At 54.7% G+C, this 16,772-nt stretch overlaps 1 protein-coding gene across 1 annotated transcript in view; it reads left to right on the top strand.

The window, feature by feature from the left end:
* The window catches only part of CAMK2A (calcium/calmodulin dependent protein kinase II alpha), a 62,523-nt gene extending 53,631 nt beyond the window's left edge, over positions 1-8,892 (top strand). The window contains exons 16-19 of the mRNA XM_007109874.4: positions 920-995; positions 3,654-3,748; positions 7,523-7,751; positions 8,014-8,892. Of these exons, the coding sequence (XP_007109936.2) occupies positions 920-995; positions 3,654-3,748; positions 7,523-7,751; positions 8,014-8,017 (404 nt within the window). The 3' untranslated portion in view covers positions 8,018-8,892. The remainder of the gene's footprint in view (positions 1-919; positions 996-3,653; positions 3,749-7,522; positions 7,752-8,013) is intronic.
* The last annotated feature ends 7,880 nt before the right edge of the window (positions 8,893-16,772 follow it).

Here is a 16,772-nt window from a genome sequence, read left to right as displayed (position 1 = left end):
GTGCCTCAGGCACATCATCTCATCCCATGCTCATAACAACTCCGGGACGAGGGCATTGTCATCTCCATACGATGGGCCAGAAAACAACCTTGTGCTCCACGGTTGCACAGCTTGTAAAGACCTGGGCTGGGATTTAGAAGAAGCCTGTCTGGTACTGAAGCCTGGGTACTTTACACAACTTGTTCAGCACTGAACGTATGAGAGGTGACGGTGTCCCCATTTTACAGATGGGAAAACTGGGGCTCAGAACATCACACACCTAATAAGAAAACTGATGTCTAATCCTCTACCAGGAAGACAGCAGCTGTTCGTGGTGTTTCAGTGGCGGACAGGGGAGGCCAGGTGTCAGCAACTGGGATTCATTCTGCCTAGAAAGTTCTGGAAGGCTCAGTGCCTGATTCCTATGGGCACCCAAATGGAACAAAAACTGACTCAGACCTAAGGGATGAGTAAGCCCTAAGCCCTTCCTCAGTGGCCCCAGATTGGACCATGGGGGAGCCCCTGGTTTGTGGTTGCTGGTGACAACCTCCACAGGTGACCTTGCTTGGATTCAAGTGGCAAAACAAGGTAATGGAGAAGCATATTTTGGAATCAAGACCTGGGTTCAAATCAGGCCTAGAGCCAGAATCATGCATGCTGTTTGGAGGCAGAGGCTGCCAACTAAGACACTGGCTCTGCCCATTGTAGTTGAGGGAACTTTCACACTTTTTTTTCACCTTTCTGGGCCTCAGTTTCTTCTTCCATGAAATGGGAGTAATGATACCCAGGGACAGTGTGAGGATAAACGAGACAATCTCTCTGAGGCCCTCAGGTGCCCGGACAGGGTCTGGTGCATGTTAGGGGCTCAGGAAACTGTGGTTGGTGCTGCATCCCCAATCACTATCGCTATCATTTCTCTGTGTTCCTTCCTGCCTTACAGTGCGGAAACAAGAAATTATAAAAGTGACAGAACAGCTGATTGAAGCCATAAGCAATGGAGATTTTGAGTCCTACACGTGAGTCGGCTGGGTCCATTCTGCATGTCCCGCCTGGGTTGTTGATCAGGGGGTGCTGATGGCTACCTTTGGGGGTCCTTGTCTCTGACCCTCATTTACTCACTCTGCATGTGCTGTGAATCAGGCTGAACTCATATTTCTGGTTTGCCTTCAGACTTTACACTTTCATTAAGCTTTCTGTTCACAATACTTGTCTATATCTCAGTCCTGCTCCTATCTTGTTCCCCAGGAGGAACTCCAACAAAACTCTTTTGCTTCCCCAAGGACAGAGAGGGTGGGTCTCCACCACAACATGGGCCTCCTCAGGAGATGAGCTGGGAAGGAGGGGAGGGAAGCAGGCCCCTCCTCAGTCCTGCCACATGGGCCTGGGGCCTCACCCTGGACCTCCTATGACCTCAGATGGGCAGGAGCAGGCAGGAACCCATAGGGTTTGTACCTCCAGTGAGTAGGGGTGAGCAAAAGAACCTCCAGAAGGAATCTTAAATCCTCTGGGGATAAGGCAGAGTGCACAAAAATAGCATGATATGGAACAGGTGGTATGAGACATCCTCTACACACCTGATCAGCTTTTGGAGGGCCAGCTGTGTGCAAAGGCTGGGCTGGAGCGCCCCCTGGTGGCCACCCTCAGCCTTGTTGGTCTGGCCCGGAAGCAGGCCTTCCGCTGGCCCCCAGGAGAGCCAGGATTCTGGGCTGAGGCCTCAACATCTTGGCCAGAGCTAACGAGGCCTGGGCCTGAAGACCCCACATATGCTTTTTGGTGGACAAAACCTGCCAACTAAGGGCAGAATGACCTTTGCCTATTGGGTTCAGGTGAGATGAGAATAACTGGGCTGGGCTTTGCTCCTCTGGCACACTGATCTTGGTTACCACTATGTCCAGGAGCTGAAGTTTGTCTCTCAAAGGCTTGGCAGTCCAGGCACATCCTAACTGTGGGAGGGTTTCAGCAGCAGCGGGTGGCAAAGCCCCAGCTATCTACTGATTATCTCTGGAGGAACAAGGATCTTGGAAGGTGCAGGTGTGAGACGGAGGCCGCTTGTACATGTGAGTGTGATGCACTTGCCCACACATGCACGTCTGTGACTGCGTGCACAAGGGGTGTGCACGGGTGTGTGTGCACATGTGCCCCTGAGGGTTGCATAAAAGCATGGAAATGCGCTGTTGAATGGGTTTTGCATCTGGTCCTAGAAAGAATTAAGTCAGCCATGGGAGAGCACGAGAGTGGCTCTGGAAGGACACAGCCAGGGAGAAAGGGAAAGAGAGGTGGCTCCTATGGACCCCAAGCCTCCCACCTCTGTGATGTCACTTCCTCTGGCATCTGCAGCCCAATCTAGGTTCTGACCACTTGCCATGACCTCTGGGGCATATGGTGCCGAGTCTGGCCCTGCGTCACCCTGGATAAGCCCCTTCATCTCACTGAGCCTCAGTTTCCCTACACGTACAATGGAATTGGAGCAGAGGGTCTCTGAGTCCCTTCAGAGGCAGGGACACCCAGAGACCCTCTGGAGAAGGGCTCCTCTTGGCTGGGCGCTGCTTAGTCTTCCAGACGGTCAGGGCTCAGACCCCCAGCCTTAGAGGATTCTGGATCTGGAAGGGTCCCGAGCATCCCGTATGGTCTGAGCACAACCCCCCAGCTCCTGGCTAATCCATCTGGAGAAGCTGAGGTCCTGAGTGGAGAAGCGAGTTGTCTGGAGTCACAGAGACAGGGCAGTCAGGGCAGAACAAGGGCAGAGCTCCCTGCACTCCCCACGGCATCCAGCTCAGACGATGCTGGCCCAGTGCCCTCCTCCACTGCCTTCAGTCCCTCCCGGTGTCAGGATCTTTGCTTGGCCTGGGGTGCTTCCTCTCCCTGGCTTCATTGTCATCCTCACAGGGGTCCATGTTGTGTTACAGAAGATCCCAGAGACCTAGGGGTGGGGGAGACAGTTTTTTCCTTCCTCCGTCTGGCTGTCAGGGTCTCCCAGAAAACAGACCTGCGGGGGAGCCCTGAGCCGAAAATGCAGAGCAGTGGGCCTCCTCGGCCGTGCCCTGTGCTCCTTCCTCCCAGGCATCACTTCTTGGAATGCTGTTTTCCTCATCTGACAGAAGAGGAAAGTGTGGCTCACCAGGAGGGCTGCTGCCAACAATAGGGCAACTTTGTTTAAAGTAGCAAAACGCACTCCCTCCAGGGACACACCTGCTTGGTGAACAGAAGTTGCTTCACTTTAGTGAAGGAAAATGTCTCCCCGCCCAAGGAAGACCATTTAGGAAAAGCCCTCTCTGGATGGATCTGCTGCCCTGGGCGGGGGATGTAATTTGGAGAGGAGTGTACAGGCTGAATGATGCCCGCCGGTGCCCTGGGGCAGCGCACAATGCAGGACGTTCATGGTGTTCTTGCTTAGAGAGGTGAAGCCCCTTCTGGGGTCTCATAACCTGTCAGTGGCAGAGCCACGACCTGGACTCAGGCTTCCCAGTTCTCAGTGGCCCTAGCCAGTCAGCAATGCCCCACACTGTAACTGGACCAGCCCTGTCCCATCCGCCAACCTCACTGATCCTGTGAGGTGGGTGCAGTCACTTTTATTTCACAGGCTTGCCTTCCCGGGGTCCAGGCCCCCTGGAATTTAGAGGGGGGCGCCCGAGAGGCCACCCTAGCCCATCTTTCCTCTGACTTCCTCCCCCCAGGAAGATGTGTGACCCCGGGATGACAGCCTTCGAACCCGAGGCCCTAGGGAACCTGGTCGAGGGCCTGGACTTCCATCGATTCTATTTTGAAAACCGTGAGCAATCCCTTCCCTCTGGGCTGCCTGTTGTTTGCTCTTTTCCGTGTCCTGCCTGATGGCACAGCAGGGTGACGGGCAGGGCCCCCGGGGCAGCTCGGGAGGCAGCGAAGAGGAAGGTCCTGTGTGGACAGGGGTTGGTACCATCTTGGCTCCCTCTCCTAACCCTGGACCGTCCGACGCCAGTGGCTGCGGATGGGGACTTGGGATAAGCGTGACAAGCCCTCCCAGCCCTCGTCTACCCATGACCCTGGTGGGGCCTGCGGAGGACCTTTCTTTCCTTTCTACAGATAAGGGAGACTTCCCACTAGGGCACACCCCCAAGTTACAGGCACCTGAATGCCTGCAGCCACCCCGGCTGCCCAGCTGGTCGCAAGCTGGAGCATGGGTTGTTGTGCAGGAGCCCCCGTGGGTGGGCAGTCTGGGGAAGGAGAGGACCAGGCTCACACTGCTGTGCCCTGTCTGTTTGTCTAGGTCTCTGTCCGCATGTCTGTCCTTCCCGGGCCTCTCCTTTGCAGGAGAGACCCTGGCAGCTTTGCAACCCGGGGCTGTCAGGGGGCTGAGGCTGGGCCTGACGTAGGGCGCTTTCTGCCTGTGTCTGTGTCTCACCTTGGCCAGGGATCAGACGGGGACGAACCAAAGCACACGCAGGTTAGACTCCTGTAGCTCAGGACCTGGAGGGAGGCCCTGAGAAGTGGCACATCCAGGGTCCCCCAGAGGGAAGGCACGTACCACCAAGGCTATGCTAGGTGATTTCCGGTGCATGTGGACACCAATTGAAACAGCATTGGTTCACACAGTGAGAAAGTTTGTCCCTTTCTAAATTCTCTTTCAGTACATCCGGCTCCGCCAAGAGGAAAGGGTCAGTTTAACGCTAGTCTGTCTTAAGCACCTAATGCTTTCTAACTCACCTCATTATCAAAAAGAGAGTGGTCTCAGGCTCAGATCCCTTGCAGGCAAGAACATGGAGCTAGGATTACATAACTTGATTTCATTTTAACTGGACTTATTATTAAAATTGTATTCTATGAGACTGGTTATTCATTAATGATTGTACTAGAAAGTTTTCTTTTAAAATAAATTCATATAAGTTAATAAAGTGAATCAATTTAAGGAAATATTTTCATAAAGTAAGTACAGGTAGATGGTAAAAATAAAGGTGATACATAAGCAACTGAAGTTGGATCTAGTCCAACTCTTCATTGTACAGAGGTTCAGAGAAGGGAATGACTTGTCCAAAGGAACCCAGCAAGTTGGTGGCAGAACCCGGTCCTGATTCTCTCCAGCGCCTCCTTCCTTCCCCGTGGTCCCCCCTCACCCGGGCATTAGTGTCCCCTAGATGGACACTCCTCTCCTGCCTGCATGCTGTCTGATGGAATCTTGTAGAGTATGAGGGTTTAAGAGCATCCCCAAAAAGCCATGAAGAAGAAAGTTGCATTTTCCTTTGACAAATCAAACTCTGATTTTCTAAGTCTAGCAATGGAGATAGAATGTGAGGAGAGGTGGCTGGACCCCACCGTCCCCATCACCCTGGAGTTCCCTAGCTGATCACCATGGCCACCTCTATACTTGTCTGTCCTGGGGGGTCGGGGGCACTGGTTCCCCAGAGAACTCCACAATCCCCACAGAGCAGAGCAGAGACCAGGCTGAACCGGCTCTGAAGACTGAAGGATGGCAAAAGGGAAAAAAACCACAGACGGCTGTGCTAGCCCTTGATCTGCATCCTGGCAGCGAGCCCCATCACAGCACCAGCCCCCTGGACTCTGGGCTTGGACAGCTGGTCACTTCAAAGGACCCACAAGACCAAGACCCAGAGTAACTGCCTGCCCTGGGGCAAGTCCCACCCCCCTGCCTGCTTTTACCTGCTGGAGGACCTGGCCCTTTCTCCCATTCTATCCATGAGGGTAGAAAATGGAAGCCTAGAGTCTGTTCAAAAGATACCACATTAGGATGGCCATTGCTTTACAAATGACCCTGAGGACCCTAGCCCTGGCAGACAACAGTAAGGCCCAGTGCCCTCAACAATGCTAAGCTCTGTTTGTCCCTTTGGAGAGTGTTCTAGATTGTCCTAATTTAGACCCACCTTGAGACTGACTTCTTTTAGGTTCTACTGCATTTCCTTCAGAAACTGGCCTAGCTTTGGACAAGTCCGACTGCTTCTCTGGACCTCAGTTTCCAGGTCTGCTAAATGGATGCATTGAATTAGATGGTGTTGAGTGCTTCCAGCCCCAGATGCTGTCAAGGCTGCTTATGGAGGCCTCCTTGCATTTTGTGGGAGGGCCATGGGGTGACCTCTGACCTCTGACCTTGAGGTCACCCCCAAGCCTATAACACAAAAGCTCTGCACTCTCTCTGTCCAAGAGCCCAGAACTGTAGAAGTCTCTTAGTCTACATATCTAAGACTCAGTGATTTTGAGTCATTTATCCAAAGCCTGGGTATAGTGTGATTGTAATATTTCGGGGTGGATACTATTGGATGCTTTCTGAAGTCTTGGAAAAAAAAATTTTTTTTACATTTTTCAGGAAATCAGTGGCTCACCAACCTGTCTGGGCATCAGAATCAGAGGATGGGGGAGGGAGAGGGAGCTTTTTAATATTATAGATTCCTGAACTGGCATCTCCAAGGGTGGGGCTGGGCAGTCTATATTTTAAATCAGCTCTCCATGGATTCGGATACATTTGGGCTACACTAAGGAAAGGCATGAGGGTTCCTCTGAAGCCCGAGATTCTGGTGATCCCTGTCCAGCCCCTCCCTAGGTCATTGTCTTTCTGTGCTTTGTTTTCTATCTTGCTGAAAACATTGAGAGTTCCTAGAACCAAGATGATGATGATGATGATGATAGTGATGATGATGATAATAATAATAGTAATATTTCACATAGAGAGAGCTGGTTTCTGGTACTTTTGTCAGTTCTATCATGATTACAAGAGCTATGCATTGCCCTCTAACTCTGAAAAGTTGCATGACTTCACCCCATCACCACCAACACCATCCTTATAATTCCAAGATTCTAAGATTATACAATTTTAATATTCTTCAAGTTTCCATCATTCTACATGTTGAGAATAGAGGTGGCAAATGAGGGACCCACAAGCCATAGCTGGACTACACATGTTTCATGTGGTCTGTATGATGTTTTAAATTTGAATTTGATGCCAATAATTAAAAATGAGGCATTCGACATACAAATGCAGATTTCTAGATTATCTTGAAAAATCAGGTGTGGCAACACAGGTCCCGCTTACATAGCAAACACCAGGGAAGCTGTGTGCAGGGCACCTCCATAGAAGGGACATGGTGCCCTATTCACCACAGTCTCCACCACTCCCTATTGTCCCCCTGAACCAGAGACAAAGGGTCCATTGTCATTTAGCATCTTATACCCAGTTCAGCCTCCTTGTTTATGTACTCTCCTGGCCTCTACAGGGATCTGGGTTGAGACTCTGGTGTTAGATCACCTGATTCTCCATTCACCTGCATGTCTGAGATACTATGATTCGAAAATTCCATTCCCCTGCATTTGAAGAACTCAGCTTGTCTTGAAGTCCACTGTATCTCGGCTGGGATATACGCTTGTCATCTACAAGTTCTGCTTTGACTCCCAGGGAGCTGAGCACTGTCACAGAGCCCTGTCACAGAGCCCCACTCTTCGGGAAGCGAGGCAGGCAGAGGTGCCTCTGCCGAGAGGGTTGCTGAGAATTGGGAAAGTGAAGGAAGCGAGGCAGGAGGCCCCCAGGTGCGACCCCTCTGCCCCCTCCCATCCCCACCTGCAGTGTGGTCCCGGAACAGCAAGCCTGTGCACACCACCATCCTGAATCCCCACATTCACCTGATGGGTGACGAGGCGGCCTGCATCGCCTACATCCGCATCACGCAGTACCTGGACGCGGGCGGCATCCCCCGCACGGCCCAGTCGGAAGAGACCCGCGTCTGGCACCGCCGGGATGGCAAATGGCAGATCGTCCACTTCCACAGATCTGGGGCGCCCTCCGTCCTGCCCCAGTAAGAGCCCCTCCTTCCTGCCATCTGTCATTCAGGATAATCTAAAGGAACGGGGTGGTGCCGGTCTGGAGATGGTACACGTTGGGGAACCCGGCGGCTGGGTAAACCACAGGGAGGAGATCAGGCCTGGAGGTCCCAGGGGGTGAGGGGGAAGAGCTGGGGGGACCCACAGGAGGCAGCTTGAACTCCATCCAAGGAGGTGGGCAGGGTGGGTGCCCTCAAAAGCACCCCCGTCACGCACCGCACATACCATGTCTTACAGCTGAAGGACCAGGCTGGGGGCACTGTACCGCAGAGATCCACCGTTCGCCCGTGGAATGTGGCTGATGATTCTCCCGCTTGGATTTTGCTGGAATTCCCCCAATCACATCACCCCATCGCCACCACCATCACCGTCACCTTCATACCTGTGTCAAGAAAACCTGCCTGTTCGCAAAAGCCATCATGACTTCAGAGCAAATGGCGACATCTCCCCGTCACCACCCGTCCCCTGCCAGGGCAGGGCTTCCTCAGGCCCACGTGCCCTGGGTGCTGGACCCGAGGACCCCCCCGCCCCCGCCAGCTGTCACTGGCCTGGTCTTGCCTTGGCCGTAAGCCACAGTGCCCCGCTGTGTATTCATCCGGGGGCTGGGGAGGAGGGGCGGAACCGGGAGGAAGGTGGCATCGGCCAGGTCCTCTCCCTGATCTCGCCTCTTCCGGGGTCCTCTAGGGAAGGGCAGAAGAAGGCCCAGTCCCCGGAGCCAACCTCCCCCGGGGGAGAGGGGGAGAGAAGAGCGGATGCCAGGAGCCTCCCGCCTCAAACTGCCTTCCTAACTCTTCTCCCATCCTGTCCTGCCCTCCCGCTCTCCAGCCGACCCTCCTCCCTCAGTGTGGGGAGCGCGATCCTCTCAGGGTGCCCCCACTCCTTTCCTTCCTCCTTGTGCTGATGTTTACTTCCAACACTAACTGCCCATTCCGCCCTTCCATCAGGCCCGGAGAATTCCAGCTTCATCACATCCAAGGGACAGAATCTGATTGCTTTCGGGGGGCAAAAGAAAACGGCGTTTAGGTATCACTTCTACTTGGACCGCATGCCTTTTTATAGCCAAACTTCTGTGTGTTTCGTAAATGGATTTTGCGTTAATGGATATGTATGTAATAACGAGACCTCTCAAATTGGTGAGCGGGTCTGGGCTGGGAAGGGAGGGAGGCAGGAAGAGGGCGGAGGGGTATTTTTTTCTGTTCTTGGTCTTTTTTTTTTTTTTTTTTTTTTTGGTCATCGCTGAGATGGACTCTGTCACTTGTGGTTATCTGGGGCTGAGATGAACTCAGCCCCCGGGGGAAGGATCTCTCTGACATTTCAGTCCCCAGGTTCCCTTGCGGACTGGAGAAGCATCAGGTGTTAGTGCTGACGAAGAAACAGCAAATCAGGGCAGAGAGAGTGGGGGAAGCTGTCAGGGTGGCAGTACCTGAGCTTTACCTTGGTTGCCTCCCAAACTGGGGTCCTTACTACCGTGCTTCCCAGGATTTCATCCCCCACATCTGTGCCCCCCCCAGCGCCCCCCACCCAGCTCTGGGGGGTTCACGAGCATGTGTCTTCATGCGGGTCCAAAAAGAGCGCTGGGATTTCTCTTCACACCTCCTCCTGCAGCTGTGGGTTTGCATCTCTTTCTTCCTTTCTCTTTCCCTCTTCCCTTGGGATTGACTCTGATGTGGAATGCCTTGGTACATCCACCAGGATCTACTGTCTGCACTGTTTTTCTTTGCATGACTTTATATGCAGTAAGTATGTTGAAAAAAAAAGAAGAAGAAAAAACACTCAGCAAAACCAACCTACATGTTTTGGACAAAAAAAAAAAAAAATAGAGGTTGTATTCTCAGTGTCCGACTCGGATTTATGTTGCTGCCTCTCTGTGCTTTTGGCCTCTGTGTGGCCGTGTTTTGCCAGGATGAGATACTTTCCCCTCTGGAGGATTTTAGGGGAGGAAGAGCCACATCCCCAAAGATTTGGAGGAGTCTCTGATTCCCCCAAACCTCTGGGGAATACTGGGTGTTGAGTGGAGCAGGACTGGTGGGGATGTGACCCAGGACTTTCTGAGTTTTCCCCAATCATGAGCTGTCTGCTGGGCCCATTCTCAAGAGTTCCTGCCCGCGGGACAGGTGAGGCAGGCTGGGTGGGGGCCGTAGGCCAGGAGAGACGCTGCCCAGCCTTCCTGGTCTCCAAACTGGTCGATCACTGGCCTCTATCCTTGGCAGAGACCCTGCTGCCAAGGCCCGGGCGGGCATTTGGCCTGCCCCAGGTCCAGAAGGCTTCCCAGTAAGGCCCAGTGACCTCAGCGCTCCAGCAGCCAAACCGCCTGCCTCCCTTGTGATCTGCCAGCTCCCACAGCCATCCCCAAGCCAAAGGTGAGGGGTTGCTGCCATTACCAAGGCAAAGTCTGGTCCTTCCTTCAGCCTCAGTTTCCCCCTCCGTTAAAGGGGTTAAATATTCCCGCCCAGCCTATGTGGCAGGGCTGATGGGGGATCAAACAGGATGGTGAGGTGAAGCCCAATACGCCATGAGAATTGACAGTGTGAGTCACTGGCTGGACTCCTGTTCTTTTCTGGGCCTGGCCAGTCCCCCCTCCCTCCCCCGCCTTCCCCTCATCCCCCTCTTTGGTGCCTGTCCTCTGCTAATCAGCAGGGGACTACGGGGGAAATAGCCACAGTTTGGGGGTTATTAGGATTCCATTCCCAGCTCTGACCAGACTTGCTGTGTGACCTTGGGGAAGTCCTTTCCCTGCTCTCCCCTCGGTTCCCCACCAGAGGGAGATGAGCTGGAGGACACCAATGTCCTGCCTTTCATCTGCTGACGCACCTCCTGTCCACTATGCCCCTCTCTGGGTGCCAGAGAAGTGGAGGCCGGTCCCTACCCCAGGGCAAGATGGCCCCACTGCGAAGGCCAAGCCTGTGGGTGCGCAGCCAGCCGGTGTGGACCACAGGGCACCGGTGTGATCCCAAAGCAGCAGGCAGGGGAGACTGGCAGACAGAGCGCGGCTCTGGGCCCAACCCCACCAGACAGTCAAACATCCTGTAGATGCAAAAAATCCAGACCTAAGACAAGTCCTAGGCTCCAGCATGCAAACACATTAACGGGAAAGCATTCTCCCGGGTGTGCGCCCAGCAAGCGCTGATCCTGACCCCTGGCCTCCTGTCTCCCGTCGAAGGGAGACGCTTTTGGGGATGTATTTGCCAGACTCCCTGTGCTGGCTTCTTTGTTACTATTTGTTTGGGGTTTTGTTTCCGTTCTTCCTTTTTTAAAATATGTGGCTGTGAACTTGAATGACCACTGCTCAAACTTTCTGCTATTGTGGGGTTGGGGGGAAGAAGGGGTGTCTGTTTTATTCTTGGTGTTTTCAGTGCAATAAATAGCTACAAACTTCTGTGCACTGGCTGTCTCTCTGTCTTGGTCAAGCACGGCACTGGGAGAGTTCGTCACTTTCCTGTTCTAGTTCTTGGCATTTGCAAAATGAAGGCCCAGGTCTTCATTCTGATTGGACTAACTTGGTCATGTGCTTAAGTCTGAGCCAATCACTGTGGGATTATGCCTGGACCACGTGCCCCAGCCTTAGAGCCTGGGATGGGGTCAGCTTCCTCTCAGGCACGTGGAGTGCCCTTAACAAGAGCAATGGGTAGGCGTGAGTTGCCTCCAGTGGCCAACAGCAGAGTCTCCCTCAGGGGCCTGGGGCAAGGCTCTTCTCCTCCGGGCTTTGGTTTCCTTGTATAATGAGGAGGTTGTTCCAGAAGAAGTCCCTCCCCACCCATTCTCTTTCCTCCTGCCCAACCTCACAGGCAAGCCCCCAGGCCTCAGAGCCCCTGGAGAGGGGTTTGGAGAATGTCAGAGGGGGAGGGTCTCTTTACCCACAAACTATCTGTGAAACTAGTGTCGGGGGCAGTTTCACCTGTGCTAGGACTGGTGCGAGGGTTGGTGGACTGGCTCCACTGGAGGAAGGGAGGCCACTGCTGTATTAGAGGCTAGTGTGGTTCCCTGAGCCCAAGCTGCTCAGGCTGGGCCAGGGTGGTGATGCAGAGGCTTTGGCCCCCTCAGGCCATGACAGGGTGACCAACCATCCCATTTGCTGACATGGAATTTTCAGTGCGAACCCGACAGTCCCAGGCAAGACAGATGAGTTGCTCACTATAAGCCATGCCCCCGCCCCCCACCTAAGAGGCCTGATTCCACAAGATTGGGGGGGGGGTGACTTCTGGAGCCTATGGTCCTCTCCAGACGACGCTACGGGTGTCTGGGCTCCAGAATTCCCACGCCAGCTGCTTTCTGGGTCTGTCCTGCTGCTGGCCTGTGAGGTGACCAGGGGGCGTGTCTATGGGGCATGTGCCCCTCACACACGTGAGGACCTTGGCAGTAAGGCTGAAAAGCACAAGGAAGTGGATCGCAGAGGGACCTAAGGCTTTCATTTGCACTCTTGCCCTGGAGCTTGGCACGGCAGCGCCAGGACTGCTTGGACCTGAGCCTTCAGGCGCCTTGGATCTCCCGCCTGGGCAGCAGGAAGGACTTGAGAACTTGGGCTGCCATTGCAGGCACTTGCCGGCAGGTGGCAGCCCAGGAGCAGATTACAGGAGGTCCGGCGTTCTGTGTGCCTGCGAAGCTCTGGGAGCTCCCAGTAGACCTCAGGAAGTATCCTTTACCTCGCAAAGTGCCAGCTCCACTTAAAGCGCTATTATTATCTACAGAGGCATGATCCTTTACAGTTCACAAAGTGCTTTCACACCTCTTGTCCCAGTTACAACAGCCCTATTTTGAAGATGAAGAAAATGAGGCTCAGGGGCAAAGAGGCTTCTTGCAAGACAGAGAGCCGGGACTCAAACACGCAGAGCTCTGTTCTCTCCAGGCCCCTGGTCTGTGTTTCCCCATCTGTGAACGGCCAGCAAACAGTGGCTGGGATTCTCAGGAACCCCATCTCTTTGACCCCTATCCCTTCCAGCTGCTGCCTCATCTCTTAGTGGTCTACACCTGTAGTCTCCACCTGTTCACTGCCCATTTACGCCAGAACTCACTGCAGAGGGCTGGTTTCCCTCTTATTCCTTGCTCAGTGCATAGCAACGCCTCCACATCCTTCAGGACACAGCTGCGGTACCTTCTCCGGGAAGACCCCGCCTCCTTCCCAGCATGCACTGTGTTAGGTCCCTCCATGAGCTCCGCGACCTCCTCTACCCACCTCGCCAGAGCTTGCTGGTTTAAAGTCACCTGAGGAAGTGTCTACATAACCGTGTGCTCCTTGAAGGCGGTCAGCACTTTGTCCATGCTCAGGATGCACGCAGCAGGTATCATCATCCTTGCCCCGGGGTAGACCACTGACAAATGTGTGCTGCTGGAATGTGTGCACACCTGACCTCCTTTATATGTGCTCTCACGACCCTCAGTTCACCCCCCTGCTGGGCACTACTATTCTCTTCATTCCATGAACAAGGGGACGGTGGTGCAGAAAGTGAAGGCAGCACTTGCCCAAAATGGCCCAGGGAGGGAGGGAGGTGAGACTCAGAATAGGAACCGCTCCGAACACCTGCTAGGGCATGCGGCAGACGGGGTGGGCTATGAGGGGCTGGGCTCTGAGGGGCATCCAGAGATGAGCTAGCTTGTCTCCTGTCCCCAGGAATCCCTGATGCCACCCCAGAAAGTGAGAACCAGCATTCAGGGTGGGCTGGGATGAGGGCTGGCCCTGGTGTGAAGGTTGTGCGAGCTAGAAGGAGCAGGAGGGGCGTGGCAGTGACTGGGGGTTCTGGAGAGGATTTGTGTGGATGCTCAGCAGATTGAGATGTGGTGGAAGAATGCAGGCAAGAGCCAGGCTGAGAGCCCAGAGCAGTGGGTCAGGTAGGGGCTGGGGGAGAAGGGGGCCAGAGGTGTCAGAAGGCCGAGAGTGCCCCGAACCTACCGTGCTGGAGGTGTGCCTTTCCAGGGCATGGGTGGGTCCCCAGCAATGGAAATGGCCTTTCCCAGACCAGGGCCATAGTATATCTTTCAGGGAACATCCCCCAGCAGGTGCTGGGAGTGTTTGCAGAGGGCAAGGTGGGGCAGGTTCAGTCCTGTGGGAATGGCCCCCCTCCTTGTTCTTCCTCCTGGGATGAGCCCCACCCTCCCTTCTCCACCTGGGCCCGCAAAGGTCTCAGAGGCCACTTCCCTCCGGGCAGCCATCCCTTCCAGGGCCTTGGGCCACAGCAGATGGTGAGTGGAGTTATCTAGAAGTGGACTATCTCTTCCCGCAAGAAAAAGGAGGGGGGATCATCATCATTCTCTCCTGGTGTGACCTTGGGTGTGCTACTTTCCCTCTCTGGACCTCAGTTTCCTCATCATTACAGCAACAGGGGTGAACCCGTGGGCCCCCAATATATATGGGAACTCGGCTGGCTGCTCAGAATCACCCAGGAAGTTTGCTAAAAATACAGATATTTCAGGCTCCACCCACAGGGATTAGGAAACGCTGGACTGGGCAGGGCTCCAGGCGGCTGTAGTCTTAGCAAGGACCCAGTTTGGGAATTCTGTGTTGAGCACCCCCTTCCCCGGTTCCCACAGTCACACTGGCAGCTGGAAGATCCAGTTATCGGCAGGCCCCACCCCAGCCTTCCCGCTTCCCCATCCTGCTCCCCTGACTCAGCTAGATCAGTATTGACCATCGGCTCCTCCCCTGCCTCTGACTCCCATCACCCCAAGCCCCCAAACTCTCTGAGACCCTGACCCTGGCTCAGCAGAATCAAGGTCAAAGCAAGGCTTTTGGCCCGGAGGATTTTATTCCTGTCCCACTCCCCCCAGCCCCACCCCACCTCCTCCACCTCTGAGTGGTTTGGCAGGGCATCCCAGCTCACTGCAGAAACCATCAGGGCTCCTACTCTTAACTCCATCCTGCAAGAGGGGACAAGCCCTGAATCTGGCTCCAAAGAGGTGGTGCTCCCCCTGCAGCTCTCCACGGCATGGTCACTGGTAAAAGCCTGAATTGGGCAGGCAGGGGCACAGAGCTCCCCTCTGCCCACGGCTCTCCCTCCAGCCACCTCTGTGGGGCACAACACGGTTCCTGTTCAACCCATTCAACTTACTGATGGGGACGCTGGTCTAGCCTCCAAGGCACTTGCCATGGAGCTGGAAGATGCAAGCCGTGGGGTCCATCTTGGCCCGACTCTGGCTCCAAGCACACCACCCCCGCCCTCCTTCCCCCGGGTTGGTTGGTTGGAGGAGTGAGCTAGGCCTGTTTCTTTATTTGTACAAGGGAGAGCAGGCTCTTGAGAACCATGACACCTGGAGAATTTCTACATGCCATGTTTTAGGTTAAGCATTCTGATCATTTTTTTTTAATATGCATCAAGCAGCTATATTACCTCATTTAATCCCCTGCCAGGGGAAAGCTATTCTCCCCATTTGACATCTGAGGACACCTGGGTTCAGAGAAGGGCAGTAGATTCAGCTGGTCACACAGCCAGTGAGCAATGGAGTCGAGATTGGGCTCTGACCAAGTCAGAGGATGTCCAAGTCCTCCTGGGCTGCTACCCATTCCCATACTCGAAGGGATACAGCTCACAGATGCTGTGGGCTTGAGTGGGAAAAGACTTTTTTCCCCCAGATGAAAAGTGATCCTGGATGGGGGCGCCGGGAGGAGGCCTCCATGTGGCCAGAGGGGGCGGGCTGCTGCTCAGTCCTGGGGGAGAAGGTCAGGCAGCAGGAAGTCAGGCGGACGTGCTATAGGGCTGCTGACCAAGGCTCCGCGGGTGGGAGGCGTCTCTGGATGCCCTTCCAGGGCAAGACCAGCGTCAGCAAGGCCTCAGGCCCCAGAGGGAGTGGTCTGGAGCTCAAGGAGCCAAACTTTCCATGAGCCACTAGCAAAAAATGAGTCTGGAGAACAGTGTCCACCGCAGACCCGGAGGCTCTGCAACCCGGGCCACGTGGAATTCGGAGGGGCTGGGACTGTCTTAACTCTTTGCTCGCTGTCCCCAGAGCCACCAAGAAACTGCTTTTAGATTGACGCTGCATCCGTTGTGCAAAGCTGTGAACTGGCACGTGGGTCCCAAAGGCCACACAGCCAGGAGGGGCAAAGCAGGGAATGACCCCAGGTCTGCGTGGCTGAGCAGCACACCCACCCCCCCATGGTGCCCTACTGCTGCCCCAAGCACTCTGGGGTCCAAGGAGCGTGATGTAAGGGTCTTAACTGCACGGAAATTAAATGGGTTGTCTCAGAAGACCGTGAGTGCTCTGTGCAGGCTGGGCTGGTCAGGGCTGGGTTGCCAGGGCTCACCAGATGTAGGGCTGAGCCAGCCCCCCTGAAGACCCCAGGAGTCCATACCTGGGGGTGATAAAGACTGTATGGCGGTGGGACCTGAAAGGATGGACAGGATTCCAACGGGTAGATGGAGAAGGCACTGGGTCAGGGAACCTGGGCCTATTCAGGGAACCATGCAGAGATGAACTTGGCGGGGGCGGTGGAGGGGGCAGGGCCTACTGAGGACCAAACACCAAGATAACCAGCAGGACCCCCTGGTGTTATCTGTTGACCCTAACTTGACCTTGGGAATATGGCTGCCCTAATGGTGTGGCCTCTCTCTCCTCTGCCCCACCCCCACCCCCATTTGCTCTCACAGATCATAGGCTGGAAGTCACGGCAGATGGTCCACGGCCCCATCTCAGTGCCTCTCGGTCTCTGACGACTCCCAGAACGGGAATGGAGGGCCCCAGCTCACCCCTCCACCACACCCCAGCCAGGGACATCCACTGCCTCCCGGGGCCCCCCATCAGCCTCCCAGGGTCAGGGGTCCATGGACACAGAGATTAGCAAAGACAGGAAGCAGAGCACTGAGCAGGGATGGGGAGCCCTGGGCCTGGCTTCAGCTCTCGGCCACTCTCACTGTGGATCCCCAGGCAAGCCCTGCCTCTCTGACTGCTAAGCCCCTAATTCTGCTGAGCTGTCGGCGGGCACTGAGAGGCCGACAGGAGGCCCTAATTGAGCCATGCTCTTTTACACTTTCTGAACCAGTTTCCCACATTTAAAAATGGGAAATGTCTCA

This window comes from Physeter macrocephalus, unplaced genomic scaffold, assembly GCF_002837175.3.
Source record: "Physeter macrocephalus isolate SW-GA unplaced genomic scaffold, ASM283717v5 random_15, whole genome shotgun sequence".
In the NCBI taxonomy this organism is placed as follows: domain Eukaryota; kingdom Metazoa; phylum Chordata; class Mammalia; order Artiodactyla; family Physeteridae; genus Physeter; species Physeter macrocephalus.
The sequence above is the reverse complement of the archived record's forward strand: the minus strand, read 5'-3'. Positions and strand labels throughout refer to the sequence as shown.